The sequence below is a fragment of the Salarias fasciatus genome, chromosome 19 (assembly GCF_902148845.1).
Source record: "Salarias fasciatus chromosome 19, fSalaFa1.1, whole genome shotgun sequence".
NCBI lineage: Eukaryota > Metazoa > Chordata > Actinopteri > Blenniiformes > Blenniidae > Salarias > Salarias fasciatus.
In genome coordinates, this window is record NC_043763.1 from 4,805,778 (window position 1) to 4,821,020 (window position 15,243).

At 48.9% G+C, this 15,243-nt stretch overlaps 1 protein-coding gene across 1 annotated transcript in view; it reads left to right on the plus strand.

Moving 5' to 3' along the window:
* The first annotated feature begins 9,714 nt into the window (after positions 1–9,714).
* Positions 9,715–15,243, plus strand: part of LOC115406858 (latent-transforming growth factor beta-binding protein 2-like) — an 86,969-nt gene continuing 81,440 nt past the window's right edge. Inside the window, exons 1-2 of the mRNA XM_030117109.1 lie at positions 9,715–10,213; positions 12,992–13,065. Of these exons, the coding sequence (XP_029972969.1) occupies positions 9,801–10,213; positions 12,992–13,065 (487 nt within the window). The 5' untranslated portion in view covers positions 9,715–9,800. The remainder of the gene's footprint in view (positions 10,214–12,991; positions 13,066–15,243) is intronic.

A 15,243-nucleotide genomic window follows, 5' to 3' on the forward strand; every position in this document is an offset into this window, starting at 1 on the left:
CTTTGTCGTCACTGTCGTCTTTTCCTCTTTGATCGAAATCCTACATCGGCAGCGAGAAAGCGGTTCCACATGGGCCGAGCGGGACCCTGCGGCCGTGCCGTGACTTCACACTCCGACCTGCCAGCTCGTGTGTGAGGGAGTGCTGCGAACGGGAATGTTGGACGAAGCGTTGCGGTGGCAGAACTGTAGACGGGTTTCGAAACAACGCGCCGAAAGGCTTCCTCAGGGGTGTGATTTACAGGCTGGGCTGTGACGGGAGTAATCCAGGAACAAGGGCCTACAGAGCAGACGTGGAGATCCAGGGATTATCCACCCATCTATCAATGGCCACGCTTACATGCCCATGTTTTTACATTTTAGGTGAGAATTTATCTATCTGTCTGTCTGTCCATCTATGGGACTGAACTTCTTGAGTGTCACACAGAATAAAGAAGCAGTTCAAAGAGATTCCAGGCGGCTGCCATGATGAATGGTCCAGTCTTCCCAAACATCTGTCGGAGGCCTCGGTCTTCTGTCTGCCCGCCCGGGGGGTTCTCTGATTCTCTGAGACAGGTCAGGCCAGTCAGAGAGGCTTCCTCCCTCAGCCTCACATGCCTCGTCTTCCCCCTCCGCCCCGTCCCGCCCCGTCCCGTCCCGTCCCGTCAATCCCATGGCCATAACAAGGTTTCATTGATGGCCCCGCACTGAAGTTCAGCCTTTGTTACAACGCTGCTGTTGATGTTCCCCTATTGACCCTTTGCACTGGAGGGATCCTCACCCGACACTTTTGTCTGACAATTAGCAAAAAAAGAGAAGAAAAAAGCCCGTGGACGACGGCGCTTTGAAGTCACGTCAGCTAATTGTTGTGTCGCCCTCTTTCTGCCTGGAAGCTCGCCGGCGGTAAACAGAACATAGGTTACGGCGGGCCAGCGCTTCTGACTAAATGGACTATGCGGAAAAGGTTTAATGGATTGAAAAATAACAAATTTATCATGCTTAATGGGAAGCTATTCAGGTCAAATTGACCTCATGCGGGGGGTTAAATCGCATCATAACTTTCTGGCGCTCGACCTTCACTGTTAATTGGGGGCAGTGAAGAAGATGTTTCGTTCTGGTAACTGTTGCTGAAGAGAGCACATGATTCCCCGCATGAGGCCCGTGCAGCAGCTTAAAAAAACACAGCTAGCCATTAGTTTGGCCCGAACTGCAGCGTCATACCGAACGGATGAGCCGTCCCGGTGAAGCCTGGAAGGCACGTGTCCCGGCTGAGTCAGCCTCTAAATAAGGCTTGAGCCTCATCCATTCCCAGCAGTTAAGGTAAACACATCCCAACCTGCGTTACTCAACAAGTCTCGTATCAAAACAACTGACGTCCTGCTTAATCTTCTTTGCACTGTTTGTGCAGACAGCCGAAAAGGGGAAATAAAGCAATGTTTTTCAATGTCACAGCTCGGGTCAGGATCGCGCAGAAGTGAAAGAAGAGTTCCTCCAGGGTGAGTCACACGGCCAGAAATCCCGTAAACAATTAAGATTTAAACACCGATCGTCTGAGCACTCGCCATACATGTCTTTACTTTCAGCATTATGAACATTATTGGCTGCTAGCTGGCGCTCGGTCGAGAGGAGCAGCCCTCTGGAGGCGGCTAAAGCAGCGTAATGCTTCCTGCATATGTGCGAACAGTATTTTATAGGCCCTGCTTCAAAAGTAAAAGCTCGTTTTATACGTTGCTGCCTGACACTAATAAAGTTATGAAAATAAAGAGGAAATGGACAAAGTGTAGCCTCTCAACGTGTTCCAGGGAGCTGGGATTTTGCATGTACAGTACGCCGGGCTGAGACGTCTGGTGCCAGACGGTTGGCATCAGCTCAGAGGTGCCCGTCTCACCTTTGCCCTCGTTGTTTGAAAGATGCCCCGTCAGATACCGGCCCGGTACCGCGCCCGTTGTCTGTTATGAGAGTGTGTTGAAGAAAGCCATCAGTTGGTAGTTTTTGGGAGATACGTGCGTGGAGTCATTATTTCTCCTGCGGTGGACGGGGGGTGGAGGAGGGATGGAGGGTAACTGCAGCTGATATCCATTTCTATCCTCCCGGTAAAGCTGCTAATGTGGAAAAAAGCTCGACCTTGATTTTCCACGGTCGGTCGGCGACGACGCCGCGAGACGCCGTGACATTCATCACCTCCTCCGGACGGGTCGGAGGATCCTGCGGCCAGGTCACAGCCAGGAGGAGGAGGAGGAGGAGGAGGAGGAAGAGGCGGAGGACCCCTGAAGGCCCCGGGCCAGCGGCTGAATGGAGGGTGCGAGGCCAGGAAAACCGAACGGGAGGGGAGAGAGGGGAGAAGGAACGCCAACATGATCTATCACGCCAATTAACTCCTCCCTGTGCTTCTTCTAGAGAACCAAACACCCAGATTTTACCAGAATCTGTGTCACTCCATCCCACATCCCACTGCCAGCGCTGATTTATGCCGTGACAGGCTTCCTACGAATCCCGGCGTTTCGGGCTAATGACTGGAAGGCCCCACGTCTTCGGAAAAAATATGTTTCTGGAAACTTATGGCAGCTTCTTATTGGACCTAATTGGCTGCCAGTGCGATCCACCCTTTGACTGGGCTCCAGTTATCATGCCGTCGTGTGACTTCATTCTGTGCATTGTTCATCGGAGACGCTTTTAAATCAAACCGCAAGAGGCACGGGGAACTCAGGGCGAACCTTTGGAAAGCATTTACAAAACTAAAGAAACAAAGTCAGAAGCACTAGCCAAGATATTTCAGCTGCCCTCAAGGTTTCCATTGATAAAACAGTATTTAATGGGATAAAGTAGAACTCCAAAGGCCAATAAATCTACAGAAATGCTCCCATTTCTGTGTTTGATGGAGGTTTTGTGGGTAGACTCCCAAATGTTTGAAGCAACTCCCTCGGTATGGGAAGCTTTACTCGCACTTAGAAAAAGGGAAATGGAAAGTTGTGATCAGATTTATTAGTTGCAGTTTTGATGTAGTACATTTCAGTTATTCTGTCAGCAAACCATCCATCCATTTATAGTCCGTCCAACAAGGGGCGGTGGGGACTGAGGGTGGGGATGGGTGGGTGGGGGGGGTGGGGGGGGGGGGGGGGGGGGGGGGGGGGGGGGGGGGGGCAACGAGCTGGACAGAACCTCAAAAGATCACTGGTCCATCACTGAGTTTATACAGACAGACGTTCCCCAGTCCAGAAGCAAACATGGCCTTCTTGTAATAGCATTTTTTTTTTTTTTTTTTTACCTTTTTAAGTTTTATTTTCAGGTCTTCGCCTTACCTTCATTATTCTTCGTGTCTGATCCGTTCCTCCATTTTTAAATTGCATTCCTTCCACATGTATTTCCAGTCTAAATTATGGTGGAATGACACGACTAAGAAGTTACACTAAGCTTTGCAATAGGGACTGATTTTGTAGAATTTGAGACTCTCCTGATACATTTAACATAAATTATGACGTCTTTCATTCTAGGAGACACACAGTGTGGATTCATCTAGAGTGGGCCGGACCAGTAAAATAATGACTTATAACCTTTAAATTGAAACTTTTAAGATTTTCTTTGTTGTGGCGCACAGTAGAAAATGAACAATTGGCACCAAAAATTGTCATAATTCCAACATTTTAATGATACTTTAGAAGACAGTGTGCATGACTTCAGTTTGAGTTGCTTTCTTTGAAAATTTCACATTTTGCTTTGACAGGCCAGATAGGAGCCTCTTTGCTGGTCAGCTTTGGCCCACGGACCTTATGTTTGACACGTCTGTATTAAAGAATACCCATGCCTTTGGACTGTGTGGAGGAAAATCCAAAGGAAAAACATGAAAACTCCACAAAGAAAGAACCCCAAAGATCTGAGTCCAACCAGGGTTTTCCTTATTGTGAGGCAGCAGTGCTAACCACTGCACCACCATTCAGAGAGTCAAGAAACAGAACTATCAGAGCATGAGCTTCTTGGGGTTTTGTGAGAGCGGAGCGGTATTTTCATCGTTGTCCTGTTTGCAGATTTCACAGTTTATCAGACCCAACCCAGCCTTCAGCAGTCTGTCAATCCCACAGACTGCGCTGTAATATGAAATATATAATGACAGGTCCAAATCTAAAACTATTTATCCACCGTTGAGGCTTTTCAGAGGGTAATTTGCTCACAGAAAGCCCTTAATCCAATCCCGGTCCCAGTTTTCATCATCCCTCGGCAGCTCGATGTCTCTGTTAACCAAACAGCTCACGCCCCAAAAATACAAGAGCTGCTCATTCAGGCATGAAGTCATGCAGGGTGGACACTCTGCCAGAGCCACGACGTCCTTCAGAAACATACATATTTATATCCAGCAGGGCAACGCTTTGTCTAACTTCAACATGCATTTGAAAGTTTGGACGATGCGGAAAGATTTTTCCTTCCTCTCCTGGACTGTTTTCCATCCGGCTTCAGGTATGGTTATGAAAGGCGGGTGGAAGCGGCCGTTTTAAAAAAAACGCCCATGTGACCTACTTGTGTTCCCCAGCTGACGGCACTTCATTCATCCGAGCCCGTCGTCCTTGGCCTAAGCGCATTACGTTCATCCCGCTCTATCGTCAACTGTTTCCTCTCGTTGCGCGCACGCCTGCTTTATGTACGCTGCTCAATCGGTTATGGAGCGCGATGGAGGTCCTTTGTAAAACTCCTTTCAAGGAAAACCTGTCATGTTCAATGAAAAAAAACCTGACACTCATAAAGCACATAATTTCAGCTTTTTTTGTTTTTTTTTTACGAAGCGATTCCCTGCCAAGCGCACCTCCTTTTTTCCAAGCGCTCCCCCAGGTCCGCGCTGCTGCCCGGCCTGAACAATGTCAGTATTATGTTCGCTCTTGGGGCAAAAAGAAAAAAAAAAGAAAAAGAAAAAAGAAAGGAGAGCTGGGGGGCTTTGATACAAGCAGCAAAAGGTAGCTGACGAGGAGATTGACGTTCCTTGTTTCGCTGCGCATTGAAAGTCGTCACAGAGACCGATTCACATGGGTCGCTTAAAATTCTGGAGGCGACTGGAGGAATACTCTGTTGATCCTCGCTAATCATGAGAGCCCTGCATTCACGGTGTAACGATATTGTTTGGCTACACTTGAACTCTGACCCTGTGCTCACTCGGCGGCGGCCGCGCCGCCACTTCCAGCTGGATGAATGTAAACGTGGCATTCCCGGTGACAGGTCGACACGCCGAGGGTCCTCCCGGCGCCGCCGCCGCTCTCACCTCACAACACACAGAGAACCCAGAACAGTGGGGCAATTAAAAGTGCTTAAATACCCTGGAGGCAAATCGAATCAAGCCGAAGCTCTCTGTAGTAACCATGCACAGACGCCGCCGTTTACGTCAGCCCAATCTCAAATGCTAAATATTGTTATTGTTACCGGGACTCTGCGCTTTGTAAGAAAATTGTGTTATGCAGTTATATTTCTGCTCTGCATCTGAAAGATGATAGGAGTGGCTTTGTCGCCGAGCCAGAGCTTTCAAAGGACTCTTTGTGTGGAAGCGTCGGCCGTAGCCAGAGACATCCTCCCGGTATTTACTCTAGAGTTTCTCCAGATGCTGCAAATTGCGTTGATTCTGGGCCACGGCGGCGGCTCGCTTTCGGAACGCGTATAGCTTCTTCACAGATAATTAGAGCTTCCCGAACAGGAGGACTTATGTCATGGAGGTTGCTCTTGGATTTGTCAGGGGATACATGGACGTCTGGAGAGTAGCTTCACCAATAAAAGAGAGGAAAAATGGAGGGCAGTGTGAGAAGCAGACTCAGAGGAGGCTTCCTGCTGTCCTGGTTGGGTTTCAGGGGCTGGAATTCCTGCTCCTGCATGTTTTCAATGTTCCTCTGCTCCAACACACCTGAATCTAATGAATGGATCTTGACGCAGCGCCGCACAGAGCCTGATAACGAGCCAGTCATTACTTTCAGGTGTGTTGAAGTGAGGCTGCACTGAAAGCATGCAGGAATGCAGCCTCGGAGAACCAGGACTGGGTTTGGGGACGGAGCAGAGAAGAGGAGTTTTGCGTGCGTCAAGCCTTGTTTACACAAAAACAATCTTCTGGAAGCCATATTGATTATTTTGTATTGACTATGAAGTGTCTGGAAGGAGCACTCGGGCCCCAGCAGGCACAAAACCACGACACGGATGCTGAACATATCCCCGGAGCTTGGAGATGTGTCCCGTTTCCCGGGGGTTTTCTGAGTGCTGGACACGCCCCACCCCCCACCCCTCTGGGCGTCGGAGAGCTTCAGGGTGTTGCACAGAAGCGGGAACAGCCTTGGGGTCAGGGCCACGCCATTGCCCAGTATATTTGTTTTTCATTTTCATTTTTCCAGAAGAATGAGTGCTAAATAGAAAGAAGTGGGGGGTAAGACTATGAATCATCCTAATAAAACACACATTCCCAATGCTGAATGGATTAGAAGTGTAATGGAGGTTAATTAACTGAAAGTTGCTTTAAGAGATAATCCAAAATCAAAACATCCAGCCAGCATCCAGAGAGTTATGCTTTTTGTTGCCCAGGGCCTCAACAGCCGTTAATAATAATATCTGATAATGTGAAAAACATGAGGAAGACCAGCGCTCGACCTAGAAGGGCGAGCTGGCGTGAGGCTGAGCATGTGTGGCGTGAGAGTCGGGGGGGGTGAAGCTGTTTCAGTCTCTCGGGGGTGGGAGGTCATTTTCCCATAGTTCCATTAAAAACACTGACAGCTGAAGTGACATTGATCATCTCCTTGTACTGCACATGGTAATGGGTCGGACGCACGATGCGGCAGGCAGTCCAGTTGTTGAGCTTAATGTGACGGATGGAGAAGAAAATGGGAACAAGTGAACATCTTAGCTGTTCGGGAGTATCGTGACGTCTGAAGGAGGAAAGAATGGGCCGAGCCACATTTCAGGCGCTCTTCAGGGATGACTTAGAAAACACAACGCAGAGCTCGCAGCTTCACCTTCAGATTTCCAAGAGTGAAAAGTCGAAGTTTTGCATCTACATGGCCATGTTTGGATAACTGTGTCCATTTACACGGAAACAACAGAAATTCTGATAACGATGTAGTTTCATGTTGGGCCACCGGTGGGTGCTGTTGGCTGTTTTTGTCATGAAAACACACTGAGACCATCCTGAGGACCCCACGTGACTCCAAAACACAAGTTTGGTGTTTTCATTTGAAAGCGTTGTCGTGTAAACGGCCCTGTGGCTCGATCTAATGTAGGCTGGGCTTGGTAGAGGATGATTTGAGGGGGGCCACATGCCTCGAAACATCAGGACACTGAATGGTAACGTGCACATGCTGGTGAGCAGGTTGACATTTGGCTGTGAGCAGTAGATCAGTTCAGCCGAGAATGGATCACTGGACAGACATGAAGCACCGCTGAGATAAGTACTAGTTGTAAATTAGAAGACATAAATCTGTGAGATACCTAAGGTGAAAGAAAAGCAATCTGAGCTGATAAATCAGCCACAAAGAGCAGCTTCCAAAGTGATTGAAGTGACCAGACCAGCTTCTGGTCGCCCAGAGCTCTGCGAAGCTCAAGAATCCAGTCAGGAGGATCAGCACAGAAGAACTTAATTAGGACAGGAAGGGTGTTTTTTATTTTATTTAGTTTAACTCGGCTCCAAAGCATACCTTCCAAATTGAATAGTCACCGCTCCACACGGAGAAAGAAACACATGGTACACAAACAGATGAAGACACCGATCGGAATGACAGCACAACAACTCCTGAGCCGCCGCCAGCTGCTCGCTCACACAGGTCACGGAGAGAATCTGTCCGAGCATGTCCCGGTCACCCTCAAGGATGCCGGGGTCAAGCGGCCCGGCGTATTCGGTTTCAGAGGCGGCGTCCGCATTGGGCAGGCGGCGAGCCCGGGGGGGTGGGGCGAGTCCGCCGGACAGTCACAAGACAAATGTACCCTCCTTCTCTAATTAGATTCCTCCTGGAAGACGAGCCGCGATCCGTCCCCACAGAGAGAAAACCCAGCAGGGCAGAAGGTTTCTGTCCAGCAACCGACACTCTACTGAGGTTTGCGTTTGCCACGGTGCTTCACAGAGCCTGAATGGGCAGAACGCAGCAGGCCGCTGTGTGTTTTGGATGGCGGTTGTGCGAGCGGTAACGGGGCCGCCGGGACCAAAAGTGAGAGAGAGAGAGAGAGAGAGAGACGGCCGAGCATCTCTGTGGGTTAGAGCGGGCCGAGCGAAGCCAAACTCTCTCTGGGTTGTTTAAGATCTTATGGGAGAAGAGAGATGTGTTGTTTCCAGACGGCCGGGGGGAAAGTGATGAGGCAGCAGGGATGAGGAGGGGAGATGAATGGGATCTCTTACATAAGTCGGCCGGTTTTCCGAGGTTTCACTTTAAAATGTGAGCTTCCCATACTTTTAACTGACGGGTCCAAATATCCCTGTGAGTCTCTGAATGGTGAATGGACCTTTTTTTTTTTTTTGTGCTTCCTTGCTGCTTATATAAAAACAATCAACACTCATTCAGATGATCAGACTTTAAAAGAGGGAAGTGAACTCTCATCAAAGTAGGAGTGTTTTGGGTGGAAATAACACATTACACACTAATTTGAGTGTGATTAAGAAGACTTTGGAGGAACTTTTAGATCACATTGGATTAGATTACACTGGATTAGGTTAGATTAACCTTTATTTATCCCACAACAAGGAATTTATCATTGTTGCGGCAGCAAGTGGATAGTAAAGAATACAAACAATATTAATAAATACTAAAAATGTAATTATATTATAGAAACAATGAACTATTTCTCTAATATGTGATCTTACTCATACATTCAAAGAGTTTTCTAGGAACAATTTCTGACGTTCAGTCTCTTTTCACGATTTATAAATTATAAGTAACTGAAATAGAGCACAGTTTGAATTAATATTAATAATTTTCATCTTAAATTTGTAGCCAATACTTGATTTGTGCACATTAGAAAAAGGGCAAAGTGTGCCTTTTTATATACTGAAATGTGCTTTGAGTGCAGTTTTTTTTTCTTCAAGTAACTGATCCGGTTTATCTGAAGTGTGTCTTTAAAAACAGTAGTTTTCCACTGGAGTGCAGCTGAAGTAGAGTTTCAGTTCCTGTTGCAGTAAAGCCCGTGACTCACAGTCAAATTGGAGCTAATGCTTAATGCAGCTGCATCCATATTAATTCCTGCATTCCTGCTGCAAACTGAATCCTCCCCAGAAGACCGGCAGCAACATCATGCAGCTTGGCAGGGAGAGTGCGTGTGGGCACATGGACCGAGCGGTGCTGTGAGTGGAAGCAACAATACAGCCGACAAGGGGGAGTTTCTTCTTGCAAAGCGCATGCAATCCTCTAAAAAAAAAAAAAAAAAAAAAAAAAAAGAATCCCAGTGACTTCAGATTCAAGGAGGTGCTGATATTCATGGGAGCAGGATTCAAACTCTCACTTGGAGCAGGAATACAGCCTCAGCCTGCGCGCGGCTCTCTGTGCGCGCCTCCTTTCCTTGTTTAACATAAACTAAAACAGATGGAGTGATGTTTGCTTAAAATAACTTTTTCTTTTGGTCATCGCTGGAAGGAGGGAAGAAGTCTGACACTTTCTCACTTTGGGACTGAGGTTAAAAGCTGGTTTGATAAGCGGGAGGCTCACCTGGGCATTATGAAGAGGTATCCAGGCTTCTTTCATTCATGGGAGAGGATGCCGTCTTGCTGAGCGCGTGAACGCTGATCATCTTTAATTTGCTTGTAGCTGCTGATTGAGACTCTAATTGTGCTCCTTGTTTTTTTTCTTTTTTTTTTTTTTCTTTTTGCGCGGTACTTTTGAAAAACTTCCAACATGGACCGTGCAGCAGGATTTGCACTTTTACTGGTTTTGACGGTTGCGCACGTGCGGCTCGGTGACGGTCACACGGACGCGACAGGTGTGCGCGAAGCGGCCGCGGGCGCGTCGCACGCGCCGCTCCGGGACCCGCAGCCGTCCCGGGGGATCAGTCAAGGTCACTCGCCGAGTTCACCGGGGGACTCCGCATCCCCCGGGACCCGGACTCTAGCCCGCCTGCCCAGGGGAGGCACGTCCGCCGGGGACGAGGCGCGCGCCGCCGCCGCCGCGTCCCGGGAAGACGTCGCCCAGTGGCCGCGGGACGGAGCGCGGCGCGCCGCCCGCCAGACGCACGGCCAGCAGAGGACCAGGGTGAACCGCAGGCAGAACAGCAAGCCCGGCTCCGCCAGCAGCAGCAGGCGGCTCTCCGGGTGAGACTGACAGCAGAGCCGTGTGTGTGTGTGTGTGTGTGTGTGTGTGTGTGTGTGTGTGTGTGTGTGTGTGTGTGTGTGTGTGTGTGTGTGTGTGTGCGTGCGTGCGTGCGTATGTGTGACCTATTTTACTGTGCATGACTCCGAGAGGTGGCCCACTTTAGAGCAGTCTTGTCCTCCTGTAAGGAAAAACCAGTGGATGATGTAACAGCTGCAGCTCCCTCAATGCTTCGCTGTGTTTTATCAGCAGCAGCAGCAGCAGAACATGGGATCATGGCTCCCTGCTGATCACACATCTGATACTGCAGGACCTGTAATGAGCAGCAAATGTATACATGGATGGCTGAACTGTGTTTGAACCGTTTACCAGTGCATTATCAGTACTTTCTAATCAGGGCCCACAGACTACTTCTGTGTGTGTGTGTGTGTGTGTGTGTGTGTGTGCCCCACTTTCTGTGTGTTGCCCGTGGCCATGCTGCAGTGGCTCATCCTCTGCACTGGCTGGCGAACATTCGCAAATTTGCTTAGTGATCAGAAACACCTGTTTGTCCAGTGGCTCTTCCACTTTCCCTCTCTCTCCCTCTCTCTCTCTCTCTCTCTCTCTCTCTCTCTCTCTCTCTCTCTCTCAGGGCTGCAAATGTGTGTTTTTGTCTGTGTTAAACTCCAAACAGGACGGCGGGTTGTTTCCATATTAGAGCTCTTTTCTGTTTGTTAAATGAAGCCTCGTGCGTCCAGCTCTGTTTGTTCCATAGGGACAAAGCTTGATACTCACTGGAGGAGGGGGGGCTGTTTACATAATAATCAGAAGGGGGGGTTTGAATGGCTCACCTTGGGTTGCAGACAGTAAAATATGAATAAGACATCTGATTTGAGTGTCAGAACAAGGCAAATCGCTTATCTAGCTTAACAATTTATCACGTTCTAAAGGAGAAATCTAATGCAAAGACATACCTATGATCAGGGTGTGATTTGCAGGAGGGGGGAAAAAAAGGGATTCAAAAGGATTGAAAGATGTTTCCTGATCAGGCTTGAAAAAGTGTGAATTCAACCAGTGCACCTGTAGTTTTCCACATTGGAGATCCTTTCCCCCTCCAGTTGATACCCATTGAAGCTTCATGCTGAAAACCCGAAGAAGTGATGGTATTTCACTCCCGCCTGTCTTGCCCCCACCTCCCCGATTCTCTATTGTGGTGAAAACTAACCCCCGCCGCTCCGCATCGAGCCGGCGGACGGACGGACGGGCGGACGGACGGACGGAGCCATCGGCTGGCACTTCCACCCTGCTCTCGCCGTTTCTGTCCGGCTCATAAATGTGTCGGGTTGCGGCCCCTCCGGCCCGCTCTAATCCATCACGCATTAAGAAAACAGCGTTTCTGGACGCCGGCCTGTCACTCAGGCATTGCACTGATGCGTGGCGCAACAGAGGCGGTGTCTATTTTAAGCGGCGCGCAAAGAAAATAGCTGCCTACAGAATTAGATCCAACACGCTTTTATTGCAGCGCGGGGCGAATACCTTGCTTGACATTGCCAAGAAAACATATTCCAGCCTTGAATGAATAGAGCTCTTTGAGCTTTAAAGAAGCATAAAGGTGGGGTTATATAAATCTGCGCGACGCTTCCCTTGTAGTAGTCTGGGTGGTGATTTCAGTGGGTTTGAATCATTAGCGTGAAGTGAGTCATCTGCTGCTTATTAGGGAAAGTGCTCGCATGACACATTTCCCCGTGGAATTCCCACCCGGCGCTGGCCGTACCCCGCAGCGCTGGCGCTCGGCGTTGGAGTTGACTCAGTGCGACTCCGTTCCTGTTTTCATTGCACCTGTCAGGCCCTTGATGGATCCGGATAGCTCAGCGGTGAAGTAATACTCAGGTTCCGATAAACAAAACAAGGTGTGAACAAGGCGTTATCATCTGCATATATCCTGACCTGCGGCGCGATGCTAATTATGATGTATAAAGATCTCGCTTTACACACATGAATCCCTCCATTGGAATTCGTACTCGATGACTGATGAGTCTGGCGCAGGCACGGCCCGACGCGTTTGATTTACGACGGAGCCGAGGCGGCCCCGGGGCCCGGGCCGCTGCCTGTTATCCCCCGTGACGCCTCGGCAGCGCTCGCAGCGCCTAATGAGCTGCGATGCGGCGCAGGTCAGCGAGTCAACCCCTGTTATCTCCTGGAATCGCCGTGAGTCAGACATCCACTTACTGTAATATCTGGTGAAGAGATGATGGGCCGCAGAGCCGTGCCAGCGCCGCCGCTGTTGCTCTTGCGGTCTGGTGCCTTTTCATCTACCTTCACCGCTGAAATTGGCCGGTGCCGCGTGCGCGGATTAAAGAGCGCAGAGAATCCAGATCTAAGTGTTTAAAACGTGTCGTCTCTCATTTGCTCAGTGATTTATGGACGGTGCAGGGTGTTTTTCGTGTCCCGCTTAATCCCTCTAAGTCTCAGATAACGGCTGTATTTGTTTTCGCTCTCGCATAACACAACCGGGGACTTGTGGGTCGGCGTTCGGATAGAGTTTCATGACTTTTTCTTTTATCAAATAAAGAGCAATTACAGAGCAGTCTCGAAGGTTTTCATATCGGCACGCCAAGCCGTATCTCAACAATTTGAAACTGTAACGGCGCTCGCAATCAGATGGCTTCGTCATGCAAGCGCTGGAGGCCCTCCACGCTCAGACTGATACGGGTTATAAAGAAGCTCTTTATTTTAATGCGTGCCTGAGAGAAATATTGTAATTTCCCCCTGCTGTCTGTGCATGTGGTCTTTTTGTTCAGGCCGAACGTCTGCGGAGGTCAGCAGTGCTGCTCCGGCTGGGCCTTGGCTCCGGGAACCAACCGCTGCATAAAACGTAAGTGTCTTTTTATGTATCTCTGAATAAACGCAGCTTCATCCAGCTGCTGCTTTACACTGCGTGTCAACCAAGGTCATACAGGCGCTACACACACACACACACACACACACACACGTTCTGACGTACATTATGCGTAGTAGAACTTTCCTCGCTTGCACACCCTGCAGACGGCCAGTTTTTACACGCTCGCACACACAGGCTGAAAAATAACACAGTAAATGGCTGCTAATGACCGTGCTGTCAAGTGGAATTGCCCTATGAAAGATTTTCCCGAGCATTATTGCCCCCATGGTCATGTACATCATGCAGCGTTCGCGTTTTCTCTGAGCGTAAGACCCTCGTTGGGGAATTACCAGCACTTAGCGCTTGGCTCTCTTCTTGACACCAGCCTCTAATCATGGGTGGAACGGCTTCTTCTTTTATTCGACCGCAGCAGTGTTGGATATCTTAACTACCAGCTAATTAAAAGTCGAATAGGGAACCAACAATCAGCCTCTTCTTTACAGTAAGTGCAACAGAGAGAAGGGAGGAAACATTAAAACTCTTTATTTTATGTTAATTTCACAACAAAAACAGTAACTTTTTGCCCTCTTCTTTAAAAAGATAATTTAGCTGCAGCTCATGCCAGATTTGCTCCTTGCATGTTTCCAATTTGCGTTTATGACGGCCATTGTTAGCTGAAATAACAGGTTGGCGAAGGGACTGTTTTTAGTCGAAGTTATCTTTAAGTTTTACAGGCGAAGCGAAACACACACTGCGAGTGACGTTTACCTAGCAGTTTCCTCAGCAGGCTTTTTCTTTTCAGACTTGTTTACTGTTTTTTTTTTTTTTTTTTTTCTGTTTCCTCTCTGGTAATTATCCCCCTCCCCATACACACACACACACACACACACACACACACACACTTAAACTCACACAGTCCGCACACATTTCGCTCACTTACACAACAGGCTCCCTCGTCCTGTTAGAGGCCCGTCCCTCGTCCTGCGCCGAGCCTCTTCCCATTTTCCCCTCAATCTTTGGATACTTACCGAGGTGTAAATTACATCTAACATGTAGCCGTAGTTACACAAATCAGAAGAGTCAATAGTTTTAATGTGTCAGGGAGTAACAGGTTCAGGCTAACGCGTCTATGTTAAACAAGGCAGGGGGACCGGCCAACCATCTGGACCCTCTTACGGCTTGGCCCCGGCCCAGGTCTGACTGGAGGCCGCGCTATCATCAGCTGAGTGAAGCCCCACGGCCGGCAGCGCGCCAACACAAAGACCCCGGACTGGAAGCCCCCACGTAGAGGACCTCCGTGGAGGAAAACAGGCTCGGGCTATCTTTACTCCGTCCTCTATTAGGAGATGGCAACATGAGAAAACATGTTCACAGTGGGGAAAAGAAAAGGAACAAACCTGTCGGCTGGGAGCAATAGTGAAAACACGCTGCGGCCGAGACTCTCCCAGAAAGAACTGAGGTAGCGTCTAATATTCAAAGTGTCAGCTGCAGGCTTTTACCCACAAGGCCGGATTGGGTGTCCAGAATCATGGCTTCCTAACAATAACTCCTTGTTCAATTGGGTTGAGAGAAAAGCAAATATATGACAGGAATTGGATGACGAGCTGCGCCTTCATGTCTTCAGAAATGTTGTTTATAAAGAGATGGAGGTCTGGGCCTCGGTGGGCCTGCAAGGAGACCGTCATCTGGCTCTGGAACGGCTCGGTCCTGCCCACGTCCTGGCAGGTTCCAGCGCAGACGGCCTCTGTTCTCGGCCTCGGTGGGGATGGCGCGCAGACTTGTTTGTGTTTTAGAGCTGAAAATAGCCTTTGTTGTGCGATCGAAAGCTTTGATCCAACAGGGGGAAAAAAAAAATAAAAAGCTCAGCGTTTCCGCTGCTGTGTCACGTTCGTCGTCTCTACCAGTTAACTGGGTCAATTAGAGATGAAAGTCTTTTCTAGTTTATGACTGTGTTTTTACCCAACAAATTTTAATTCTATTAACAGTGGCTGAAAGCGGAAGGTGTGTGTGTGTGTGTTGGTAGAGTGAGGCCAGTTGGGAGACTTGGCTTCATTTCCATCTATTTACTCACAAACAGGATAAAAATTCCTCTGGAGATGAATAGAGCGCTTTAATTTCGGGTCGGCGTTCGTTCTTCCATCCCCGCCGGGTGTCACATCTGCTCATCAGTTG